Source organism: Tamandua tetradactyla, chromosome 21 (assembly GCF_023851605.1).
Source record: "Tamandua tetradactyla isolate mTamTet1 chromosome 21, mTamTet1.pri, whole genome shotgun sequence".
Taxonomy (NCBI): domain Eukaryota; kingdom Metazoa; phylum Chordata; class Mammalia; order Pilosa; family Myrmecophagidae; genus Tamandua; species Tamandua tetradactyla.
In genome coordinates, this window is record NC_135347.1 from 55816473 (window position 1) to 55836375 (window position 19903).

The window sequence follows — 19903 nt, forward strand, 5'->3', positions numbered from 1 at the left end:
AGATGCATGGTTCTCGATGTCTTTTCCATTCTGTAGGTTGTCTTCTCACTTCCTTGATGGTATCCTTTGATGCACAAAAGTGTTTAATTTTGATGAAGTCCAATTTACTTTATCTTTTGTCACATGTGATTTGGGCATAACATCTAAGAAACCACTGCTTAACTCAAGGTCACAGAGCTTTACCCCTTTGTGTTTTCTTTAAAAGTTTTATAGTTTTAGCTCATACATGTAGGTTTTTCATCTTTTTGAGTCTTTTTTTTAGTGTTTACTAGGAGGTAAGAGTACAACTTCATTCTTTGCACACGGGTAGGAAGTTGTCCATGTATCACTTGTTGAAAGAACTGTTGACTCCCGGGTTGAATTGCTTTGGTACCCTTGCAGAAAATCAGTTAACTGATTTTAGGGTTTATTTCTAGACTCTCAATTCTGTTTCATTGATCTTATGTTCATCCTACACCAATAACAAACTTTCGTCATAGCTTCGAAATCAATACCTATGGATCCTCCAACTTCCTCTTCTCTGTAGAGGTTGTTTGGCTATTCAGGGGCCCTTGCCTTTCCAGACGAATTTTAGGGTCACCTGGTCAATTTCCTTAATTAAGTAAAGGAAACTAAAGGCAGTAACTAAAGTAACTAAAGGCAGCAGAGATTTTGCTAGAGATTACCCTGACTCTGCAGATCGATCTAGGAAGTACAGTCATGTTGATATTATTTGCTGATCTGTGAACACTACTGCCGATCCATTTATTTAGGTGTTTTGAACATTTTTTCCCAATAATCTATGGTTTGGTGCTCAAACAAAGGTTTGCCTTTTGTTAAATTCATTTTTAAATATTTTATTTTTTGATGCTATTTGCTCTCTTAATTTCATTTTCAGATTTTCCATTACAAGTGTATTATATACAATTATTTTAATACACTGATCTTGTATCCTATAATTATGATGAACTCACTAATAGCTTTAAGAGTTGTTTTAATCTCCTAATTGCTAAAAAAATATACCACACAATGATTTGGCTTAACAACAGGAATTTATGGGCTCGTGGTTTCAGAGGCTAGAATGCTTGCCCCTCCCAGGGTTAGTAGCTTCTGGATGGCCAGAAACCTTTGGGTCCCTTAGCTGTCCCATCACATGGCAAATGGCCATGGCAGTGTCTCCTTTCTCTTCCGGATTCTACTGCCTTCCAGTTTCTGGCTGCTCCTCGCTGCTTCTCTCATGGCTAAGGGCCATCTTCTTCATTGATTATAGAAGGGTCATCGGCCACAGAGGCAATCAACTTTAATGATTTAAATCCACAAAATATCCCCACAGTAACCATCAGGCCAACGCCTGCTTGAACAAATGCATTCAGTCTTTCACTGTTAAGTGCAATGTTAGCTGAGGATTTTTCAGATGCCCTTTATCGGGTTGAGGCGCTCCCTTCTATTCTAGTTTGTTGAATGTTCTTAATCAAGAAAAGGACTTGGATTTTGTCAAATGCTTTTTCTGCACCTATTGAGACGGGCATGTGATATTTGTCCTTATTCTATTAATATGGTATATTACATTGATCAGTTTTCAGATGTTAAGCCAAGCCAGCATTCTGGGATAAATCTTATTTGGTCACAGTGTATAATCCTTTTTATATGCAGCTGTATTTAGTTTGCTAGTATGTTGTTGAAGATTTTTGCATCTATAGATACAAGGCATACTGGTCTGTAGTTTCGCGTGATTTCTTCAGGTTTTGCTGAGAAGTATTCCCTCCTCTTATTTCTGGAAGACTTGTAAATAATCCATTTTAATTCTTCTTTATGTGTTTGGTAAAATTCAACAGCTTGGACCTGGATTTTTCCCTGTGGGAAGATTTTTAACTACTAATTCAAACTTTTAATTATTATAGGTCTATTCAGATTTGTTCCTTTTAGAGCTAGCTTTCATAGTTTGTGTCTTTCTAGGAATTTTCATCTAGTTTATTTGCTGACACACAACTGTTCTTGTCTTCCCTTATAATCCTTTTTATTTCTACAATGTTGGTAGTGATATCCTCTATGAATCTTTTAAATGGCTTGATTTTAGTTATCAAAGAATCTTGAAATTAATAAAACCCCAAATCAAAAATGTACAGGAATACTACAATTCAGCTTTTTTTTTAAAATTCCAAGTTACAAAACACGCAGTCTAGATACCCTCACACTTTCCACTTCTAGGAAGGAAAAGAAGGGCGAAGACAGAACTAACACTTTTCTGCAAAAAGTTACTTCAAGTGAAATAAGAAGCAAGAAACACTTCGGGGCTGACTCTACATATTTCCAACAGCACAATCTAGTAGAAACGCAATATTCTAAGCCAGCCCCACCCACGTGGGCACACCCACTAAACCCATAGGCCAAAGCTCCTAAAGAGCTAACAGTGTAAAGGAATCAACATACTAACCTCTCTCAACATAAACAGTTTTTCAGCAGAGACTAACTCATTTTCCTTTATTTCTTCAGTTTAAGATTACCAGATGCCTGTATACTATGCTTTCTTAAATAATAATAACATGCCTGTCTAACTATTAATAGCGACATAATTTTTATACATGCTATGACCATAAATCAGCTTACTTGAAAGTCACAAAAACTCAAATCTTAATAAAAGATTTGCAAATGTGTATTATATCTAATCTCTCTTGTAAATAAATACCTGAAAAATTGTCTAACAGACAATTTTTTTAATCCAAAAAAATAGAGGAACTGTTTTTATAGTCTATTATTCCAACGAAACTATTCCTAGAGAAGTATTCTTTAAAGAACCTAGGGTAATTGTTATGTTCACCTTCTAAATCAAAATTAAACTACAGAATTTTGAAAATACTAGAGACCACGACAAGTTTTCCAGTTATACTACCTTGCTACAGTGGCGAGAAAACTATCCTTATGTTGTCACCATACATCTCACTGGCACTATATTGTATGGAACATTTGCACCTTTTTTGGTTGATTCATAGGAAAACCCCATGAAGTAGGACATGTATCAGCTTTAGCATTAACTTGAGCACCCCATTTATAGAGGGTTGGGTGGGGGAGGGAACTGAAGGTTAAGTGTCTCGCCCAGGTCCCACAGCTCTTAAGTAGTGGAGCTTAGATCTAGGGACTTCCAAGTACACTTCTTTTCCTCTGCGTGACACTTCTTCCAATCTATGTGCATAAAAAAACAGGAGACAAAAACTTCCAGTGCAAACATCAGTGGGAAAAGGGAGAAACATTTCCATTAAGGGTCCATTAAGTGTCCTTAAACTTTCTCATTGAACACGTGTTTATGACGCATTAATCACTCTCCTTATCAAACTTTTAAAGCAACAACTTGACTAAAAGCATATTTGTAATAATCTTAAACTGAGCATGAGTCTGGAGTGACCTGCCACCTAATTGGAGATGTCAGACACGTTAAACTAGCGTCGAAACTCAGTCTTTACAGCTTAAAGAAAGTTACATAACACAGTTTAAAATACTAAACGAGCCTGAGAAACCCCCTTTCAAGCAATTTTGATGACAAATTAGCACATCCCCAATGTTCTTCGTCAAAACGCCAATTAGCAAATTCACTATTCTAGCTCTGTAGATAACTATTTATAAGTGACCAGAAATAATTAACACTAATGAGCATTCGCTGAGTGTTTATTTTCTATATAGATAAGAGAGCTGGACTCGATCATCTGTCCAAAAATGCTGCTACATCACAGAAAGCATGAAATCAAAATCCAGGTTGTGGCTACGGACAGCGCTATCTGAGCAAAGGACAAAGATCTTTTGATTCCTCTGATAAAAAGTCCTAAGTGCAAATACGTCGTGTTCACTTTCTCCTTGGAGAATTCAATATTTACTCAATCTAAAGAGCCTACAAGGGCCAATATGATTGCAGAAACAGCACAGTCTAAGTGGTCACATATCCATGGGTTAAAAAGGAGAAAAAAGGAGAAAGTTGGCAGAAATCGACCCTCCAGGTCAGCAATCACTGGACTGACGTCCAAAACGCTATTGTCCAACCGGGCAGTTATAATTGGGGGAAGAGCAGGTAAAAGGGCTGGGGAAGCTCTGGGGGAAAAGGAAGTTGATTTGAGAAATCACTCCCCTACATCCAGGCCAGGGAGATGAAGAATTTGAAATAATCTGGAATTTTCCAAGGGATTTCCTGGGAGGCTCTGAGGAAGGCAAAGAACAATAGACTCCCTAGTGCCCTGACCTTGACTGTGGCAGCAACTTTCAATTCTGCTGCTCTTTTGCAAAGAACGGTCTCTTCTCCCATTTAACCTGCCACCAATAAGGCTACAAATGAACTATTAAACATTCAGGACCATGCACACAGGCAAGCATGGTGGGCTTCCAAATGCAACTGAGGACTGGCGCTGGGTGACAAGGGGAGGGTTGGGACCCCCTAGTGCACCGGGTACCGGGCATGGGAGACTTGGCCAGATCTAAACCACAAAAGCAGGCCAGGGTCTCTCCCAAGCCATTCGCCACTCTGACACAACTTCTGAATCACTAGCCCATTCAGGCACCTCCTGGTCATCAGATTTCATACCCTTCACACAAAGAGTATCTCTAGAGAAGGGGTTCAATTAGACTAAAGTCTGGATCTTACCTTTTGGCTTCTTCTAGGTGACACAAATATTCATAAGCAATGTTCTGCCGCCTCCTCTCATCCATCTCCTCAGCAGAGAGCCTTTCATCATCCACAATTGCTAGACACAAAAAACATTGGGTTACTTGCAAAGCCAGCGTTCATCAAGTAAACACCTGAGAGTGTTAACTAAAAATACCTCATATGCAGTTTAACACTGAACATTCAGAGACAGGGTATTAAAACCTCGAGCATATGAGAGATTTCAATGAGAATCAAGACGTTATCCTGAGGGTTATTCTTATGCGTTATACAGATATCCCTTTTTAGTTTATGGTGTATTGGAGTGGCTGGAGGGAAGTACCTGAAACTGTAGAGCTGTGTTCCAGTAGCCTTGATTCTTGAAGATGATTGTATAACGATATGGCACTTACAATGTGACTATGTGAATGTGAAAATCGTGTGTCTGATGCTGCTTATATCCAGAGTATGGACAGATGAGTAAAAAACGTGAATAAAAATAAATATATAGGGCAGTGCAATGGTGGTTCTGTGGCTGAATTCTCACCTGCTGTGCCGGAGACCCAGATTCAATTCTTGGTCCGCCCATGTAAAAAATAACTAACTAAATAAATAAATATGTGGGGGACAAAGGGTAAAATAAATTGGGTAGATGGAAACACTAGTGATCAATGAGAGGGAGAGGTAAGGTGTATGTTTTTTTCTTTTTTTTAATTTCTTTGTCTGGAGTGGTGCAAATATTCTAGAAAATGATCATGGTACTGAATACACAACTGTGTGATGATAACGTGAGCCACTGAGTGTATACCATGCATGGAATATATGTGTGTGGAGATTTCTCAGTAAAAATATTTGAAGGAAAAACATCAAGCATGGAAAGAGATTTGCCTTTGGATTCTGCAATATTATATTGAAAAATTCTGACCCCCAAAATGCAGAAGTGTAGCAGAGGGTGAAGTTAATAAGAGAATGAGAACGGCAATCGGATTTCACAGACGGATGCCATAGGATTTGTACAGCCTCAGATGAAGGACGGCCAGCCTCAGCAACACGGCGCTCCTCTGCGAGTCTGCAGCGGAGAAGGCCGGCAGGGGTCCAGCGGCCAGGCCGGCAGGGCTGTGCCCCCTCCTACCATCTCGGAAATTCCGAGGGTGAACAAAAACTACAAGACCCCTCTTTTCACAATCCCATTATTGAGGAAAGAAGGCCTTTCATTCTAGCCAAAGGACTGCACATCCCTTTTATAGTGATGCCAAAGTCTCTAAAATTCCCTACTCTTTATGAACTCAGGTATCCAAGAGAAAAAGTACCGGTGACAGCAGGCAAGCACAACTGTCAAGCCCACACTCTTTATTCCAGTGCAAGCGTTGCTTATTAACTTTGACCCTTCAACCTTGCCCTTCCACAGGGAAAACAACCTCACCATTTCCTGCTGGCACTTCCTCTGCCCACAGCCTCAGCGTGATCCAGGCAGCTGCCTCAAGTGTCACATCAGCCAGCCCTTTGCTGTCTGTTTACATGCCAACACTGCTTTCTCATAAAAGGACCACTTTCCCCTCTTGATTCCTGAACTTTAATTGGGATGGCCAGAAAATGAATTTGGTTTGTAGCTTGTTCGATTCCTCATCTAATGAAGACAATGTGTGTATGTATGGCAGCGATGTGGCCACACGGGGCAGGAATGTCAGTGTTTGCTTGCCAGCTGCTAGCCCTGGTCAGCCATCTTCCAAACGGGACCCCGTGGTGATGCACAGAGGAAATAAGATGTGACAGTCACCCAGCCACTTCTAAGAAAGCCGCTCCAATCCCACGTCCTTCTGATAAGTCTTCAAAAATATCACCTTGGCAGGCAGAGACAACTGAAGTCAAAGTCTGAAGTCCACCTGGAACAAGTGCTGTGCTAAACAGTCCACATCTAAAACTAATGCCAAGTCCTGAGAGCTCGCGGAGACAGAGGACATTAAAACATCCATCAGCCTGATACACGGCAATGGGCCATCAGCACAGAAACATACATTAGATGTTTATTTATTGAGCATTTACTTTGTTTTGAACACTCAGGCCAGGAATTCTCTCTGTGTTTTCTCAGTTAAGCCTCATGACCCCATGAGGTAGGGATTTGCCCACTCTACAGATGAGGGAACAGGCCAAGGAACCCATTTTTCCTTTTGCCCAAGGGAAAAGCAGAAACACGAGAGCTAGAAATACCTGGACAGGATAGGAATAAATAATTAATAGAAGTAGATCTTAGTTGAAGAAAAGTAAGGAAGAACTCTGAGACATGGGTTTGTTCACAGAGAAGGGTTAAGAAGAGGGAGAGAAAAGAGAGGACCAGATACAGAAGAAGAGAAGCAGTACCTGAAGGAGGAGATGCTTCCACTTATGTCACCACCTTTTCTCCCCGTCTCCTTCTCTTTTCCCTACTGCTCCCCTTATGGCCCCATTTCCTGAGACGAGGACATCTCATCCCATAACAACGATGTCAGCACAGGACAGCAAAACTTTATATTAAATAATACAAGTCAAAAGCATCTTCTTCTCTCTTGAATCCATTAATTTCTTCTAAACCTCTCAGGTTTAGGAAAAACATAAAAGTTCTCAAACAATCCTCCCCTGCAACTCCACCGAGACTCCGAGCCCTCCACAGCTCTGGCCTGGTCTCCTGCGGCAGGATTCAACAGTCTTCCAGCCTCCACCCATCTCCACATGGCCACCAGAAGCATCTTTCTAAACACACAGTCCTAGCGAGGTCGTTCCCCCTCTCAAAGCCATTGATGGCTCTCTATTTCCTAGAGCAAAGTTCTAGAACACATTCCCTCTCCTCCCTCATGTGAAGCCTGCACTTCAGCCAACCCTTCCAGGCAGCGCCATGTTCTAGGACCCCACCACTCGCTTTCGTGTTTCAGTGTTCCTGCTCATGAACTTCTCTTGCTTGGAAAGCCACTCTCCCACCTTCTGGGCATGATGCCTTCCATGTCTTCTCACGCACATTTCTGTGGATCTCAGAGTCAGAATCCAACCACTCTTCAGCGCACATTTTCTTGACATCACTCATCACAGAAGCTCCCTCTCCCCCCATACATCAGTTATGTCCCCCTCCATAAATGGGATTCCTTAGTGCGAGAGACTGTTCTGATTCATCTCTGCATCTCCCTCACAGCTGTTGTGATTCTTTGCACATTGGAAGTACACAAACACTTGCTAAAAAATTACTCTTCACTCAGTGAGACTATTGCTACCCCGTAATGAAAATAATTTGCAAATTATGATTTTCTTATCCTTTTCTTAAAAGAGATCTAGCACTCCCACACATCAACACCGAGTTCCCCATCTCCAGTGTCCGTAAGAGTGAATCCCCAGGACATCCCATGACTTCCAGTTTCTCATTTTAATTTCAGCCTGAAGATTTCATTTCCCATTACTGATAGGATATTTACATTTAGATTATCTTCTGCCACATTAGAGTTGGAAAACAACATAAAACTAACTCCTGGGGAGGGGGGGTCCCTGTCCTCCCTCTACCGTCCCCAGCATGTAAGAACAAGAGCTCTGGGGTAACAGTCAAAGGGAAGCACTCTCCCCGTCTCCACCTTCCGGCTGTGGCTTCCTCCCAGCCTCACCCAACCTACCTAGGAGGGAGCAGAAGTCCCGGCAGCACTCGCTGCGTCTGCAACACCTGGTGAGTCTCCAACAGCCAAGAAGAGCCGGAGAGGGGCTCTCAGTGTGGATTAACACAAACACACACTACAAAACTTCAGATGGCAACTGCAGCATGTTGGCCAAGGCAGATGAAAATCGATCCTCAAGGTTCAGCTCAAGGGGTATTTCCTTCCCAAGGTTTTGCTGATTATTCTAGGTCAAAATGCCCTTCATCTCCTGGAACTCTCTTGCGGTATTTACACTGCTTGCCGAGAAGGCACATCCAACCCATCCACCTATTCATTTACTTTCTACACTTTTGGGAGTAGATCACACACGCCATGATCCTCACACACTCAGAATCCCTCTGATTTTAAAGCAACCTGATAAACTGCCATGTCCTTTACATCTCATTTTTTTTGGCTGCCCACATCCTAAGAAACAATGTCTTTACAATGACATTGTAAAGAGTGCAGTTTTCTGAAATATTAGCAATTTACAAAATGCCATTTGTAGCATAAGCTGAAATTGGCTAAAAGATATTTTAAAGCAATTACGTTCCATGGAAATCACATTACAGAGCTCATTCAGGGGCCTGACACGCAGAATGAGACCGAACTGGTAGGGAAGGTTTTGAGGCAGATCTGTAAGTTAGACATGGAAGGAGTCTTAAGGAGTCCCATTTCCCAAGGAATACCCACAAAACCCAAGGTAAAAGCAGCAAAAGATCCACCCCATCCACCCAGGGATTGGCACTGCCCCTCTTCACTGTTCCTACCTTCTCCCCACTTACTTAGAGACATCAGGACAACCATATATACTGCATTAAAATTCATTCATTTCTTCAATAAAAATTTGAGTGCCTGTTTTGTGTCAGTCTGACAAAATTACAAGAATGACGTGCAGGGTCTCTCATGAAGTTTCCATGACACAATTTAAAGTTACAGGACGTGTAGGCACCCAGGGCCTTCTGGAGGAAGGGCAGACAAGAACCACAACAACCCGGGTTGGGAACTGTTTTGAAAAAGGATATTATTTAAGGCATGTTCCATTAAAGAAAGGCAGAAATATAGGAACAAGATATAAATGATCAATTCAGAGAAATATGCCCACAATTTAGCACCTTAGGGTCACATTGTTATCCTGTGTGACTTAAAATTCTATAGCAACCCTGAATATCCTCAGGTAAGTGATTCATTCAAACCTATACTGAGCCATCTTCTAAGGGTTGGGAACAGCTTTTCCCTGGAGGGGATGGAGGTGGGGGAGATACCTAAATGGGGATCTCCAGCCCCTCCTCACCAGAGATTAAAGAATGATTAGCAGAGAAGGCACATATGTACATGAAGGTACTAGAAGGAAAGGAATTGATTAGAAAAATTAAAACCAGTGGTGGGGAGAGGTGGGCTTTACAAAGACGAAGGAACCCAACGTCCATTGCAAGATTTCAAGTAAGCTGATACACTGAGTAAATGTGACGCATGATATAGTCTGGCTTTACACCAGCTACGTGAAACACTTCACACCTACTTAATCTTAAACTTTAAAGGATCATGTGATCAAACTTCCCTAAACTGAGTTTTCTTCAGAATAAGTAGGCAAAGCTGAGGTTGACGTGGTTAGCAATCTGACACATATTCACAGGCATCCTAAACACCCTGAACCGATGACAGTCACTGTGACCCCCAGGGAGCCGGCCCATGCAAAACAAAACAAAACAAAACAAAGGGGGGTTTACATCACTGAAGTTACGAGATATGGGGCACAGTTCTTGTCTCCTCCATCCCTCTATCCCTACTGAGGGCGGAGTATTCGCTTGTGCCCCTCAGCAGCTTAGCCCTGCCTAGTCCAACGTCCCACTGCTAACACAGTGGGATTCTGCAGCTACTAAGCAAAGGCATATTTTATCTAAAGCTTGCCCTCCACACCTTATCTGGACCTTCTCTCCCATCTCAGATTCTTAAGAACCTTCCAAAATAACAAATCAACATACACCATCAGAGGCTATTCATGTTAGACAAGATTATAGGGGGCTGGCTGTGGAAATCCAGGGCCTGGGACTCCCCTCCAGATGAGAGCAGGTCACTTCGCTCTGCCACCTACAGGACCCGGGCAGATGTGAAGGTCACCCAACCACCTCACGGGGAGGAAAACATACAAATGGCACCGTGAACAAGGCACTGAAGCGCCCCACCCTTGATCGCTGTGGATAACAAAACTCCAAACCTCTGTGTCACAAGACCCTGCTGAAACTGTGTTCACACTGCTACCTGACAAAGGCCGTGGGCTCTCCTGCCCGATGCGCTCCATCACAGCTCCTGAGACACCAGGGTTTCAAAGAAAGAAAGTTTATTACTAGGCGCTTAGGAGGCGAGCAGATAGCCTAGCGGCCCCAAATCTGTCTCTCTGAACTACAGTAATTTGGGCGATTTTATTAAAGGAAAGATGGGCAGGGTTTAGGATAATGAGCACAGTGGCTCCAGGTGACATAATTAGAGGTGATCTGATTGTTGAGCATGTGCAGACTGATTCCATGTCTGGTCAGAGAATGTAGGAAAGAAACTGGGGGAAGGAGGTGCAGGGGGCTTGTAGCTGTAAGCTACTGCGCAGGGCAGGTGGGCCAGTTTGGTTAGATCCAGCCTGGTCATCAAGATAACTTTAGATTTGGGGAGAATTAGTTCTGGACTGACACAAGACCCTTCATTGATACACATCAGGGGCTGTCTTTAGTGATTACAAGATTCTGAAGTTGAAAAACAGGTTAACTGGGAACAAGCGAAGGCTCGTCACCATCACAGGGACAGAAGATAAGAGCCATCCAACCATTACCAGAGGTCAAGGCAGCTGCATCATGGTTCAAGGATTTCAGGTATTTCCCTCTGCCTACTCCAACATTCCGGAAAACAAAAAGGAATAGCTATATAATGGTGCAGTAATCAAAATCACCCTTCAAATCCTAATTTCTCAGTTGCAACATCCTTATCCTAAATTCTTAACAAGCCCTTGTACTCCCCCTGCCCTCTTTGCAGAGAATTAACTTCCCCTTCCCACGGCTGGCCATGGCGGAGGAGCCTCTCCCGGCCCTAAATCCTATGAAAGTTCACAGCAAACTTCCTGCTCCTTCCGGCTCTTATGTCTGATTTGGAAGGGGCTCTGGTAGCCCAGGTTAAGACCCAACCTCATTCAGTGGGGTCATAACTAAAAATAACTTCAAGAGATCCTATTTACAGGGGTTCGCGCCACAGGGGTGCAGATTAAGAATCTGTCTAAATTGGGTACATAACTCAAACTACTATACTCACTAAGACCCAGAGTAGTTAAGAAGCTTTTCATCATAATTATTCAGGAAAATGAGAAAGCGTTTCAGGCTATATGAAAATACACTCCTTTTTTCTGTAAATATATATATATTGTCTGGCATGGGCAGGCACTGGGTATTGGACCTGAGGCTCTGGTATGGCAGGCGAGAACTCTGCCACTGAGCCACTGTCGCACCGCCCTCTGCAATTATTTTTTTAATGCACATAGCATCAAGATCTACACATGAAAAAGGGTTCTCCGATCCCACTTTCATACAAAAAGCCTCAAACATTCTTCCCAAGAATGCAGACAGACTTGGACACCTAAATGCTGTCTCTCTCAACCTAGCTGAATCTCAAAAACCAGGAGAAGCTTTTGAGAACAGGTCCTCATTTCTAAGTCTTACTCAAGAGGAATTATTAATTCGGTCCACTGTGCAAACCTGAACAAGAATATCTACTCTTTTTTCCCTCTGTTTAATACAACTTAGCTAAAAACCCAACACAAACCAGGGAGAGGTTAAAGCCCTGTCCAGGGGCCGGCCAGCCTGCAGACCTGAGGAGTCCCTCCCTCTAAGATTTTGTTTAGCTGGGACGAATAACTAAGGGAAATGATTGCCAGATTTTGGATTTCTCAGATGATAACAATTTCCAGAATCCTTCTGGGACTGGTCACCTCTTTGGCTATAAAGCAAGCACAGGGTAAACCCCACTCACCCACTGCCTGTTCCCACACACGCTGTCCTCACTCCACACCTGCTGGTACAGAATGGAGGGTCAGGTTTCCAGGCCGACTTTCACATTTAACCAAAACAGAAGGGACTTGTAAAATGTTTAATTTGGATGAACCTTACTATTTTTAAAAGAGGGAAAAGAATCCCAATTTAAATCTAATTGAGCATTAAGTTTTTATGCTTAAGATGGTCAGAGTAAAATGTCCCACATTTAGAACCAGTCCTAAATGACTCTTCCTATTATTGACAGATAATAACTTAAAGACATATTTTTACCTAATTTTTAATACCCATAAGAATAAAGATATTTTATGAATGCTAAGCAATTTATATGACAGACTTAGCAACTTGTATAAGGACAATCTCCTTGACTATTTCCAAAGGGCAACAAGTCGCATTTAACCCCTGCCCCTACTTCTCAAAAACTACCCCAAATATATATATATATATTTTAAAGAGCCTCCCTAGGGGGTGTGAACTGGTACCTCACTGCAGTTTTAATTTGCATTTGTTTAATGGCTAATGATGTCGAATATGTTTTCATATGCTTACTGAAATTTGAATATCTTCTTTGGAGAAATTCTTTGCCCATTTTTTAACTGGGTTGTTTAACTTTTGTTATTGAGTCGGAGTTCCTTACATATTTTGGATATTAAACCCTTATCAGATACATGGCTTCCAAATATTTTCTCCCATTCAGTAGGTTCTTTTCACTTTCTTGATAATGTCCTTTCACACACAGAAGTTTGTAATTTTGATGAAATGCATTTCATCTTTTTTTCTTTTGTTGCTTAAGGTTTTGGTATAAAATCTGAAGTTTCGGCAAGGATATAGAGAAACAAGAACCATGTACACTGTTGATGGGAATGTAAAATGGTGCAGCCACTGAGGAGAACAGTTTGGCAGTTCCTAAGTTAAACACAGACTTACTGTATGTTCCAGCAATTTCACTCCTGGGTATATGTTTGATTTCTCTTATATGAAACTCACAGAATGCCCAAGTTCATACAGACAGAAAGCTGAATAATGGTTACCAGGGGTGGGACCAGGGGGGATGGGGAGTTAAGATTTTTGGTTCCGGTGATGAAAATATTCTGGAAATAGTGGTGGAAGCTACACAGCGTTGTTATGTCAAAGACATAACAAAGAACGGTCCACTTAAAATGGTTAAAATGATTTTTAGGTTATATGTATTTTACCACAGTTAAAAATAGAATTTTTCAAAAGGACATTCTAAAACCTAACCAAAATAACCCAGGAGATGAGAGGATATTTCTTCAAGGCTGGGCACTTTAGAAGACAAAGGAGTGGTAAGCCTTGGCCTAATATTCCTTGACTATTGGGAGAAAAGAAACAAATCACAAATGACATGAATGCAAGTAGAAGGAAACAAAACAACCTCTCGGTTATGAGGAAGGTTTTTCCCCTGAATATGTTTCATGAACATTTTAATGCTCTGATGGATGTAAACTCTATGCCACACTCATGAAAAATAACAGAAGGGATTAAATGCACATAATGGACTTTTGCTGTGCTCCAGATATTTTACATATATTATCTCCTAGCTCCTGCACCCTCCGGAAGATAGGAATCTGAATCCCCAATTTTCCAACTCGGTTAGGCTAGTCAGAGGCTGTCATTCACTGTATTAATGCCACTCACCGACAAGCAGACAGAGGTATGCGCCCTAAGGAGTACATATGAAATCAATGCTACTATCTTGAAATTATATAGAATGTGAAATTATAGGCTTATTTCTCAGAGATGCAGAAATTCTAAATATAGTCCAACAAAGGGAAAAGTATTAAGGTAACTATTCACTATTTATATCAGGAATGCAAAGGTCAAAACAAAACCAAAATACAAATAAGCAAATAAAACTTCCAAAAACAAGAAAACTACTCATAGGATATAGCACATCAATAAGCAAGGCCTATGGTCAATAAATATGGATAAAATTCAAGGGAAAATTTAACTGAAAACAAAAATCTCAGACACATTCCTCCATTCTACTTCCTTTTCTCGCCGAGAAAAAGTAGATTTCTGTCCAACCTGACAAAGACCACCTGACATAAAAGGGTTGTGGCTGAGTAGAAAGGGCAGTGGTTTTGGGGTTAACTAGCCTATAACAGTGACACATTTAGTCATTCCTGTGACCCTGGATTCGTTAACTGGGCAGTGTTTTCACCTGTAAAATGGGGATAAGGCCACATACCTTACAAAACTGCTGTAAGAATATAACAATCTCAATATTTCAATTCGTTACATCAATCACTAGATGCTATAAAATACAAAATAATTTTTATATATTCATATAGAGAGAGAACAGATAATTATGTCAGGTAGTTTAAGGATAATTCATTATTTATTTTGCCCCTCAATGGCTTTAGTACCCATCTCTGATATAACTTCCAAATTGAATGCATACGAAAGTACATAAACATTACATAAAAAAGCAGATGTATACACGTAAGCATATTAATTCTACATACATATACACATTGAATACACGTTTGTGTGTATATGTTCTAAATTACAGTATTCATTATAGGAATTATAATTAAGGGGGGTCTAAAAGGAAATGCTAATAGTGCTTATTTCCAAGAGGGTTATCTTGTTCCTTACCTTTTTTGATTCCTACACATTTTCTAAGGATTCTACACCAACTGACTTGTATTACCCATATATCTATTTCTGGATAATAAAAGGTTAAATTTATTTTACTGTTTTGTTACAGAAAAATAAGAGAAAATAATGAAGAATAAGCCTTAACACGAGATCTAGGACTTATGTGGATCCATGTGAATTTCTGGAAAGGACAACAGTGATTCAAAGTATAAGACGAATACTTAGTCAGCTTTGTTATGTAAAAAATAATTACAAAGGTTCAAAGGCAGCCGAGGGGAAGCAATCAAGAGGACTAATGCCATTTATTCCACTGAGAGACCTTCATTGCCTAAATAAATAACAGGGATGATAAGCTAATGTGAGAGGACAGGTAGCATAAGATGGGAAAGAAACGGAATGAACGGAAGGGCCTGGAATCTGGAGAACAGACAGAAGGCTGCAAGAAGCCTAGGAGACATAAAACCTTCCAAGTCTGAGAGAGAAGAAAGAAAAGTACAGAGAAGCTTACGCAGCAGGATTTGGCAGAAAAATGAATAGGAGGAAGAGGAGGGCATGGAGGAAGAAAAGGAAGTGAATGAGGGACAACCAACTTCCTTTGTGACTTCAGATGGTGGAGTGGAGACTGCACATGGCTCAGCACCAGAAAGTCACCCCAATATGCCAATTTACAGAAAGACAAGTGGGTACAATGGAAGGAAAATCACATGGAAGCATCCCACTGCTCTAGGGACATACTAAGGAGCTGACTTTGATCTCAACTTGTACTTGAAAGAGAAGTCTGACTAACAGAGCAGACTGAGAAGGAAATGATGTGGAACAGACGGGTGCTATTAATATAAGCATATGCTGTTAGTGAGTGTGAATTAACACATGCTACATGACAATTTTTTAAATAGTGCCAAAAGCTGAGCTCTCACAGGGCCACACTATGCAAATAGGGATATGCTGACAATATAGTCTTGGGTCAAGAATGCATCGAAAAATGATGATCATGCATCTATGTGATGATGTTAAGAATTACTGATTGCATATGTAGAATGGAATGATTTCTTAATGTTGTGTTAATTCCTTTTTATTCTTTAATTAATAATAAAAAAAAGAATGCATCGAAGTTTGATAATATTTTAGACTAACGTTGATTAGGCTAGTTCCCAAGAACAAGAAGCTGTTCTGGTTTTAAGTAGGATATGAGAATAAGCATCCAATTTAGGGTTTGAGGGAGAACAGAGACAGTAAGAAATCACAACACTGGATTCGGTACAGACAGCTAGGACAGCAGTCAGATATGAACCTGACACGCTGAGCTCACCCATCTCATAGGAGTAATGTTGTCTCTGAGTGCTACCTCACAGGGCTAAAACAGTCCCCTAGACGGACGGAGCAAGGAGTGACCCCTTCGCCTGCCAGAACTACACAGGGCTAAGTGCTTTCGCTCAAAGTTCTAGAGCTCACGGACCACAGAGCGGACTTGTATTTAAACCAACTCTCACCTTTTGCTTGGTTTTTACTGAACTTTTTGTTTGGGAGGTGCCCTGACATATTGGGGCAAACACATTTTTCTTCTTTCAGGCCAGCAGTACGGGAGCAGTAGGAGGGGAAGGAATGGCCCATGTGGGAAGGTTGCTGAGCTGGTGAGAGTGGGTGAGGTGAACACCAAGTTTGCAAGCTGAAGAGAATGTATACAACCCATGATTTTGTGAACTACTTGCAAAGTGTATAAACTACTCTGGGAAAGGCGTTCTTGTGTAAAGAATTTACTCCACATGTGTAACAAATCTGAAAACATTTTATTTTTTGTCTGTTGTGTGCCTTTTGTTCTAACACACAGGACCCACCACTCTCGGAAAGCAGATGCAAGTCTGCAAAAATGGGTGTTCTCATAACAGGGGGGAAGGCACCTGGGTTCTGAGATGTTGGATTCTTAAGGCCAATGCTCCTGACACCAGAGCTTTATATACCAGCTAGGACAGCAACCACCTGAAATATGATTCAGGAGATCCTGCTTCAGACTTAAATTCATCATTGGTTTCCTTTAGGCATTTCTTTCTTGGCTGAGGACCGGGCCATGACACAGTATGTAAACCGCCTTGCACACGAGTCTACTGTCAGACCAGAGGAGATTGCCAAATTTTCTGCATGTATCAGCCACAACAAATTCCTTAGAGGATTTGAATAAAATTTTGGAATTAAGTCACTGTTTCTGCTCCAGACATCAGAGCTCTGGCAACATTTGTGCAGCAGAAGTATCCATGATAGTAGAGCCAAGCAACAATGGAAATTTGTTTTTACTAATGGTCCACTAGGTGCAAAATGCTGACGGAGAATTATGGAGATGCAGTCCCAAAACGTCTTCCAAGTTCCTTGTAATTAAAACCAATAAAAACAGCAACAGCATGTGTTTCTTTTGGTATATGGCAAAGTCTCTAATGATTAAATGGCTATGGTGCACTGCAGGGATGGAAGGAAAGAATAGGATGGGGTGGGAGAAAGGACTCTGTGCCCACATCGCTTACACAGTCTAATAGGAGAGAACACGTTTAAACTTGGGGAAAAGCTATTATGGTCCTTATGAAAAGTACACGCTATCATACAAACAGCAGAAAGGTCACAGGGAAGAGAAAGATTATTCAATAAGATTAGTCAGAGCCATTTTTCTAGATTAAGAGAATTGAGGTCTGAAAGCAGGAAGAGAGAAATGAGATAATATAAAGTACAGTGGCTGAGAGATTTCAAATGGAGTTGAGAGGTTATCCTGGAGGTTGTTCTTGTGTATTAGATAGATATCCCTTTTTAGTTCATGGTGTATTGGAGTGGCTGGAGGGAAGTACCTGAAAATGTAGCACTGTGTTGAAGTAGCCTTGATTCTTGAAGATGATTGTATAATGATAAAACTTTTGAAAAATGACTGTGTGATTGTGAAAACCTTGTGTCTGATGCTCCTTTTATCTATGGCATAGACAAGTGAGTAAAAAATATGGATTAAAAATAAATAAATAATAGGGGGAACAAATGCTTGGGAAAAAAAGAACATGGCTTTTCTGGGGTACATAACAGTTTCAAAACAGCACAGATGCAGAGTATGGTATGTGAACATATCTCAATAAAACGGCTTTTTAAAAATAAAAAGAGAATTGAGGTCAGATTTCAAAGAAGGGAAGAGAAAGGATGTAGGGTAGAAAACACACCTAGAGAAGTAAAAAAAGAATAAGGAAGGGGGTGTAAGGGTGGTTCCGTGGTAGAATCTTTGCCCGCCATGCAGGAGACCCAGGTTTGCTTCCCAGTCCATGCACTGCCCAAAAAACAAATAAACAAACAAAAATTCAACATATGGTGCTGCTACAATGGGATACACATATGGAAAAATAATGAAAAATAAACCTGCCATACAGCATATGAAAAGTTTTAAAAAGTAAGGATTAAAAAAAAAAAAGAATAAGACAGACACACTTTTGTCCCTTGTCTTCTGTTCCCCAGGTTTGGAATTCCCTTTTATATAGAAACGCAGCTAAGCAGGGCCACTCTTCCCCGCCCTCCCAAATGTCTCTGAGCTTCTTGGGGAAAGTGGGCTGGAGAAACCGTCCAGGAAGTTTCACAGCTGTTTCCGGCAGTCGAGCTGAAAGGTGCGTGTACACAAGTGAGAAGACCATACACAACAGCTCACGATCAATGAGCTGGGCAGAATTCCATTCTATTGTTAAACACTTTTTCAACAGCGTTAACCTGACACATTTAATGAAAACAGCAATGGAACCATATAGTTCATGGGCATCAACTGTTAAATCTCTGACCAACTGCTAAAATTACTCTTAATTTAAATGCTCAAACCAAGCTCTTCATTTTGCCAGTTCACCAGGATTCAGTCAGCATGGACTGCTTTCCCTTGTAACATGTTCCGAGTCACATCCTTGGAAAGGAGGGGTGGAGAATAAAGATAAGAGCCCTAGAACTGAGGCTTCAATATCCTTGGGTCCCTGTTCCCTCAGCTCCTGTTCCATCCACTGCCATCCTGACGCCTCAGCTCGCTGGAGGGCCCCATGCAGCACATGAGGCTGTTTCTGTTTGTGCCTTTGGAAGTGGAGTCCCAGAATGTTCGAGGGCTGGCTGGGAGGGCCCCGTCAGGATCTCAGGCCTCTCCACATCCTCCTCCACCAGTCTTCTGATCCTCTTGGTAACGTGTCGGGAGGAACTAGAGGTCTCCAGAGGGAGAGGAAGGCGGAGGCCCAGCATGGCACAGAAAGGATGCTGTGAATTTCCGCACCTGTGAGCCTAGAACATGAAGGTATTAGGAGACGGCCCACTCTCCAGGGACCAGCAGCAGCTGGTGAGGCTTTGTCTCCTTGGAATGCACACTTGACTGGAATGCAGCTGTCAAGCTCCAGGGTGTCTCCACTGCAGTTTTTCTTGGCCCTGGCATTACTGCAAATAGCCCACAACAACCTTCAGACAGCATATTATTCCCATTTTACAGATGTGCAAACAGAGACTCCAGATGGCCAAGCACACCAAGACCACACGGGCATATGGAGAGCAGGGCCCTGCAGATGCCTCATGCCTGCCAGGCTGCCTTCAAGAGATGGGAGCCATCCTTCGCATGGAGAAACCCTCTTGATCACCAACACTCCCCCAGCCTGCCCAAACTGTGTTTGAATGAGCTTTTCCACAGAAAAGGCAGAAGAAAGTAAAAACCTGTAAAGAAGGGATGGGGTGGGGTTGAAAAGGTTGGATCTAGGCGCTCAGTTCAAAACCCAAATAGCACAAAGGGTCTGCTTCAGTCTCGCCTTGAAAAAAAAAATCATCCATTTTGCATTCTACTCCACAATTGATCTGTGTTTCAGAATTTAAAATAAGAGATTCAGGTGGGCCATAGTGGCTCAGTGGCAGAGTTCGCGCCTGCCATGCCAGAGACCTAGGTTTGATTCTGGTGCCTGCCCGTGCAAATAAATAAATAATTAAATAAGAGGCTCTCCAAAACCCCAAATTGAGAGAAATTGACATTCCAA

At 41.6% G+C, this 19903-nt stretch overlaps 1 protein-coding gene across 3 annotated transcripts in view; it reads right to left on the reverse strand.

The window, feature by feature from the left end:
* Positions 1 to 19903, reverse strand: part of IQGAP2 (IQ motif containing GTPase activating protein 2) — a 312092-nt gene that overhangs the window by 256319 nt on the left and 35870 nt on the right. For 2 of the 3 annotated variants that reach the window (XM_077139395.1, XM_077139392.1), the window contains exon 2: positions 4604 to 4703. In XM_077139395.1, the coding sequence (XP_076995510.1) occupies positions 4604 to 4703 (100 nt within the window). Of the gene's footprint in view, positions 1 to 4603; positions 4704 to 8232; positions 8252 to 19903 lie in introns of those variants that run through there. The other variant, XM_077139393.1, reaches the window with a different exon arrangement.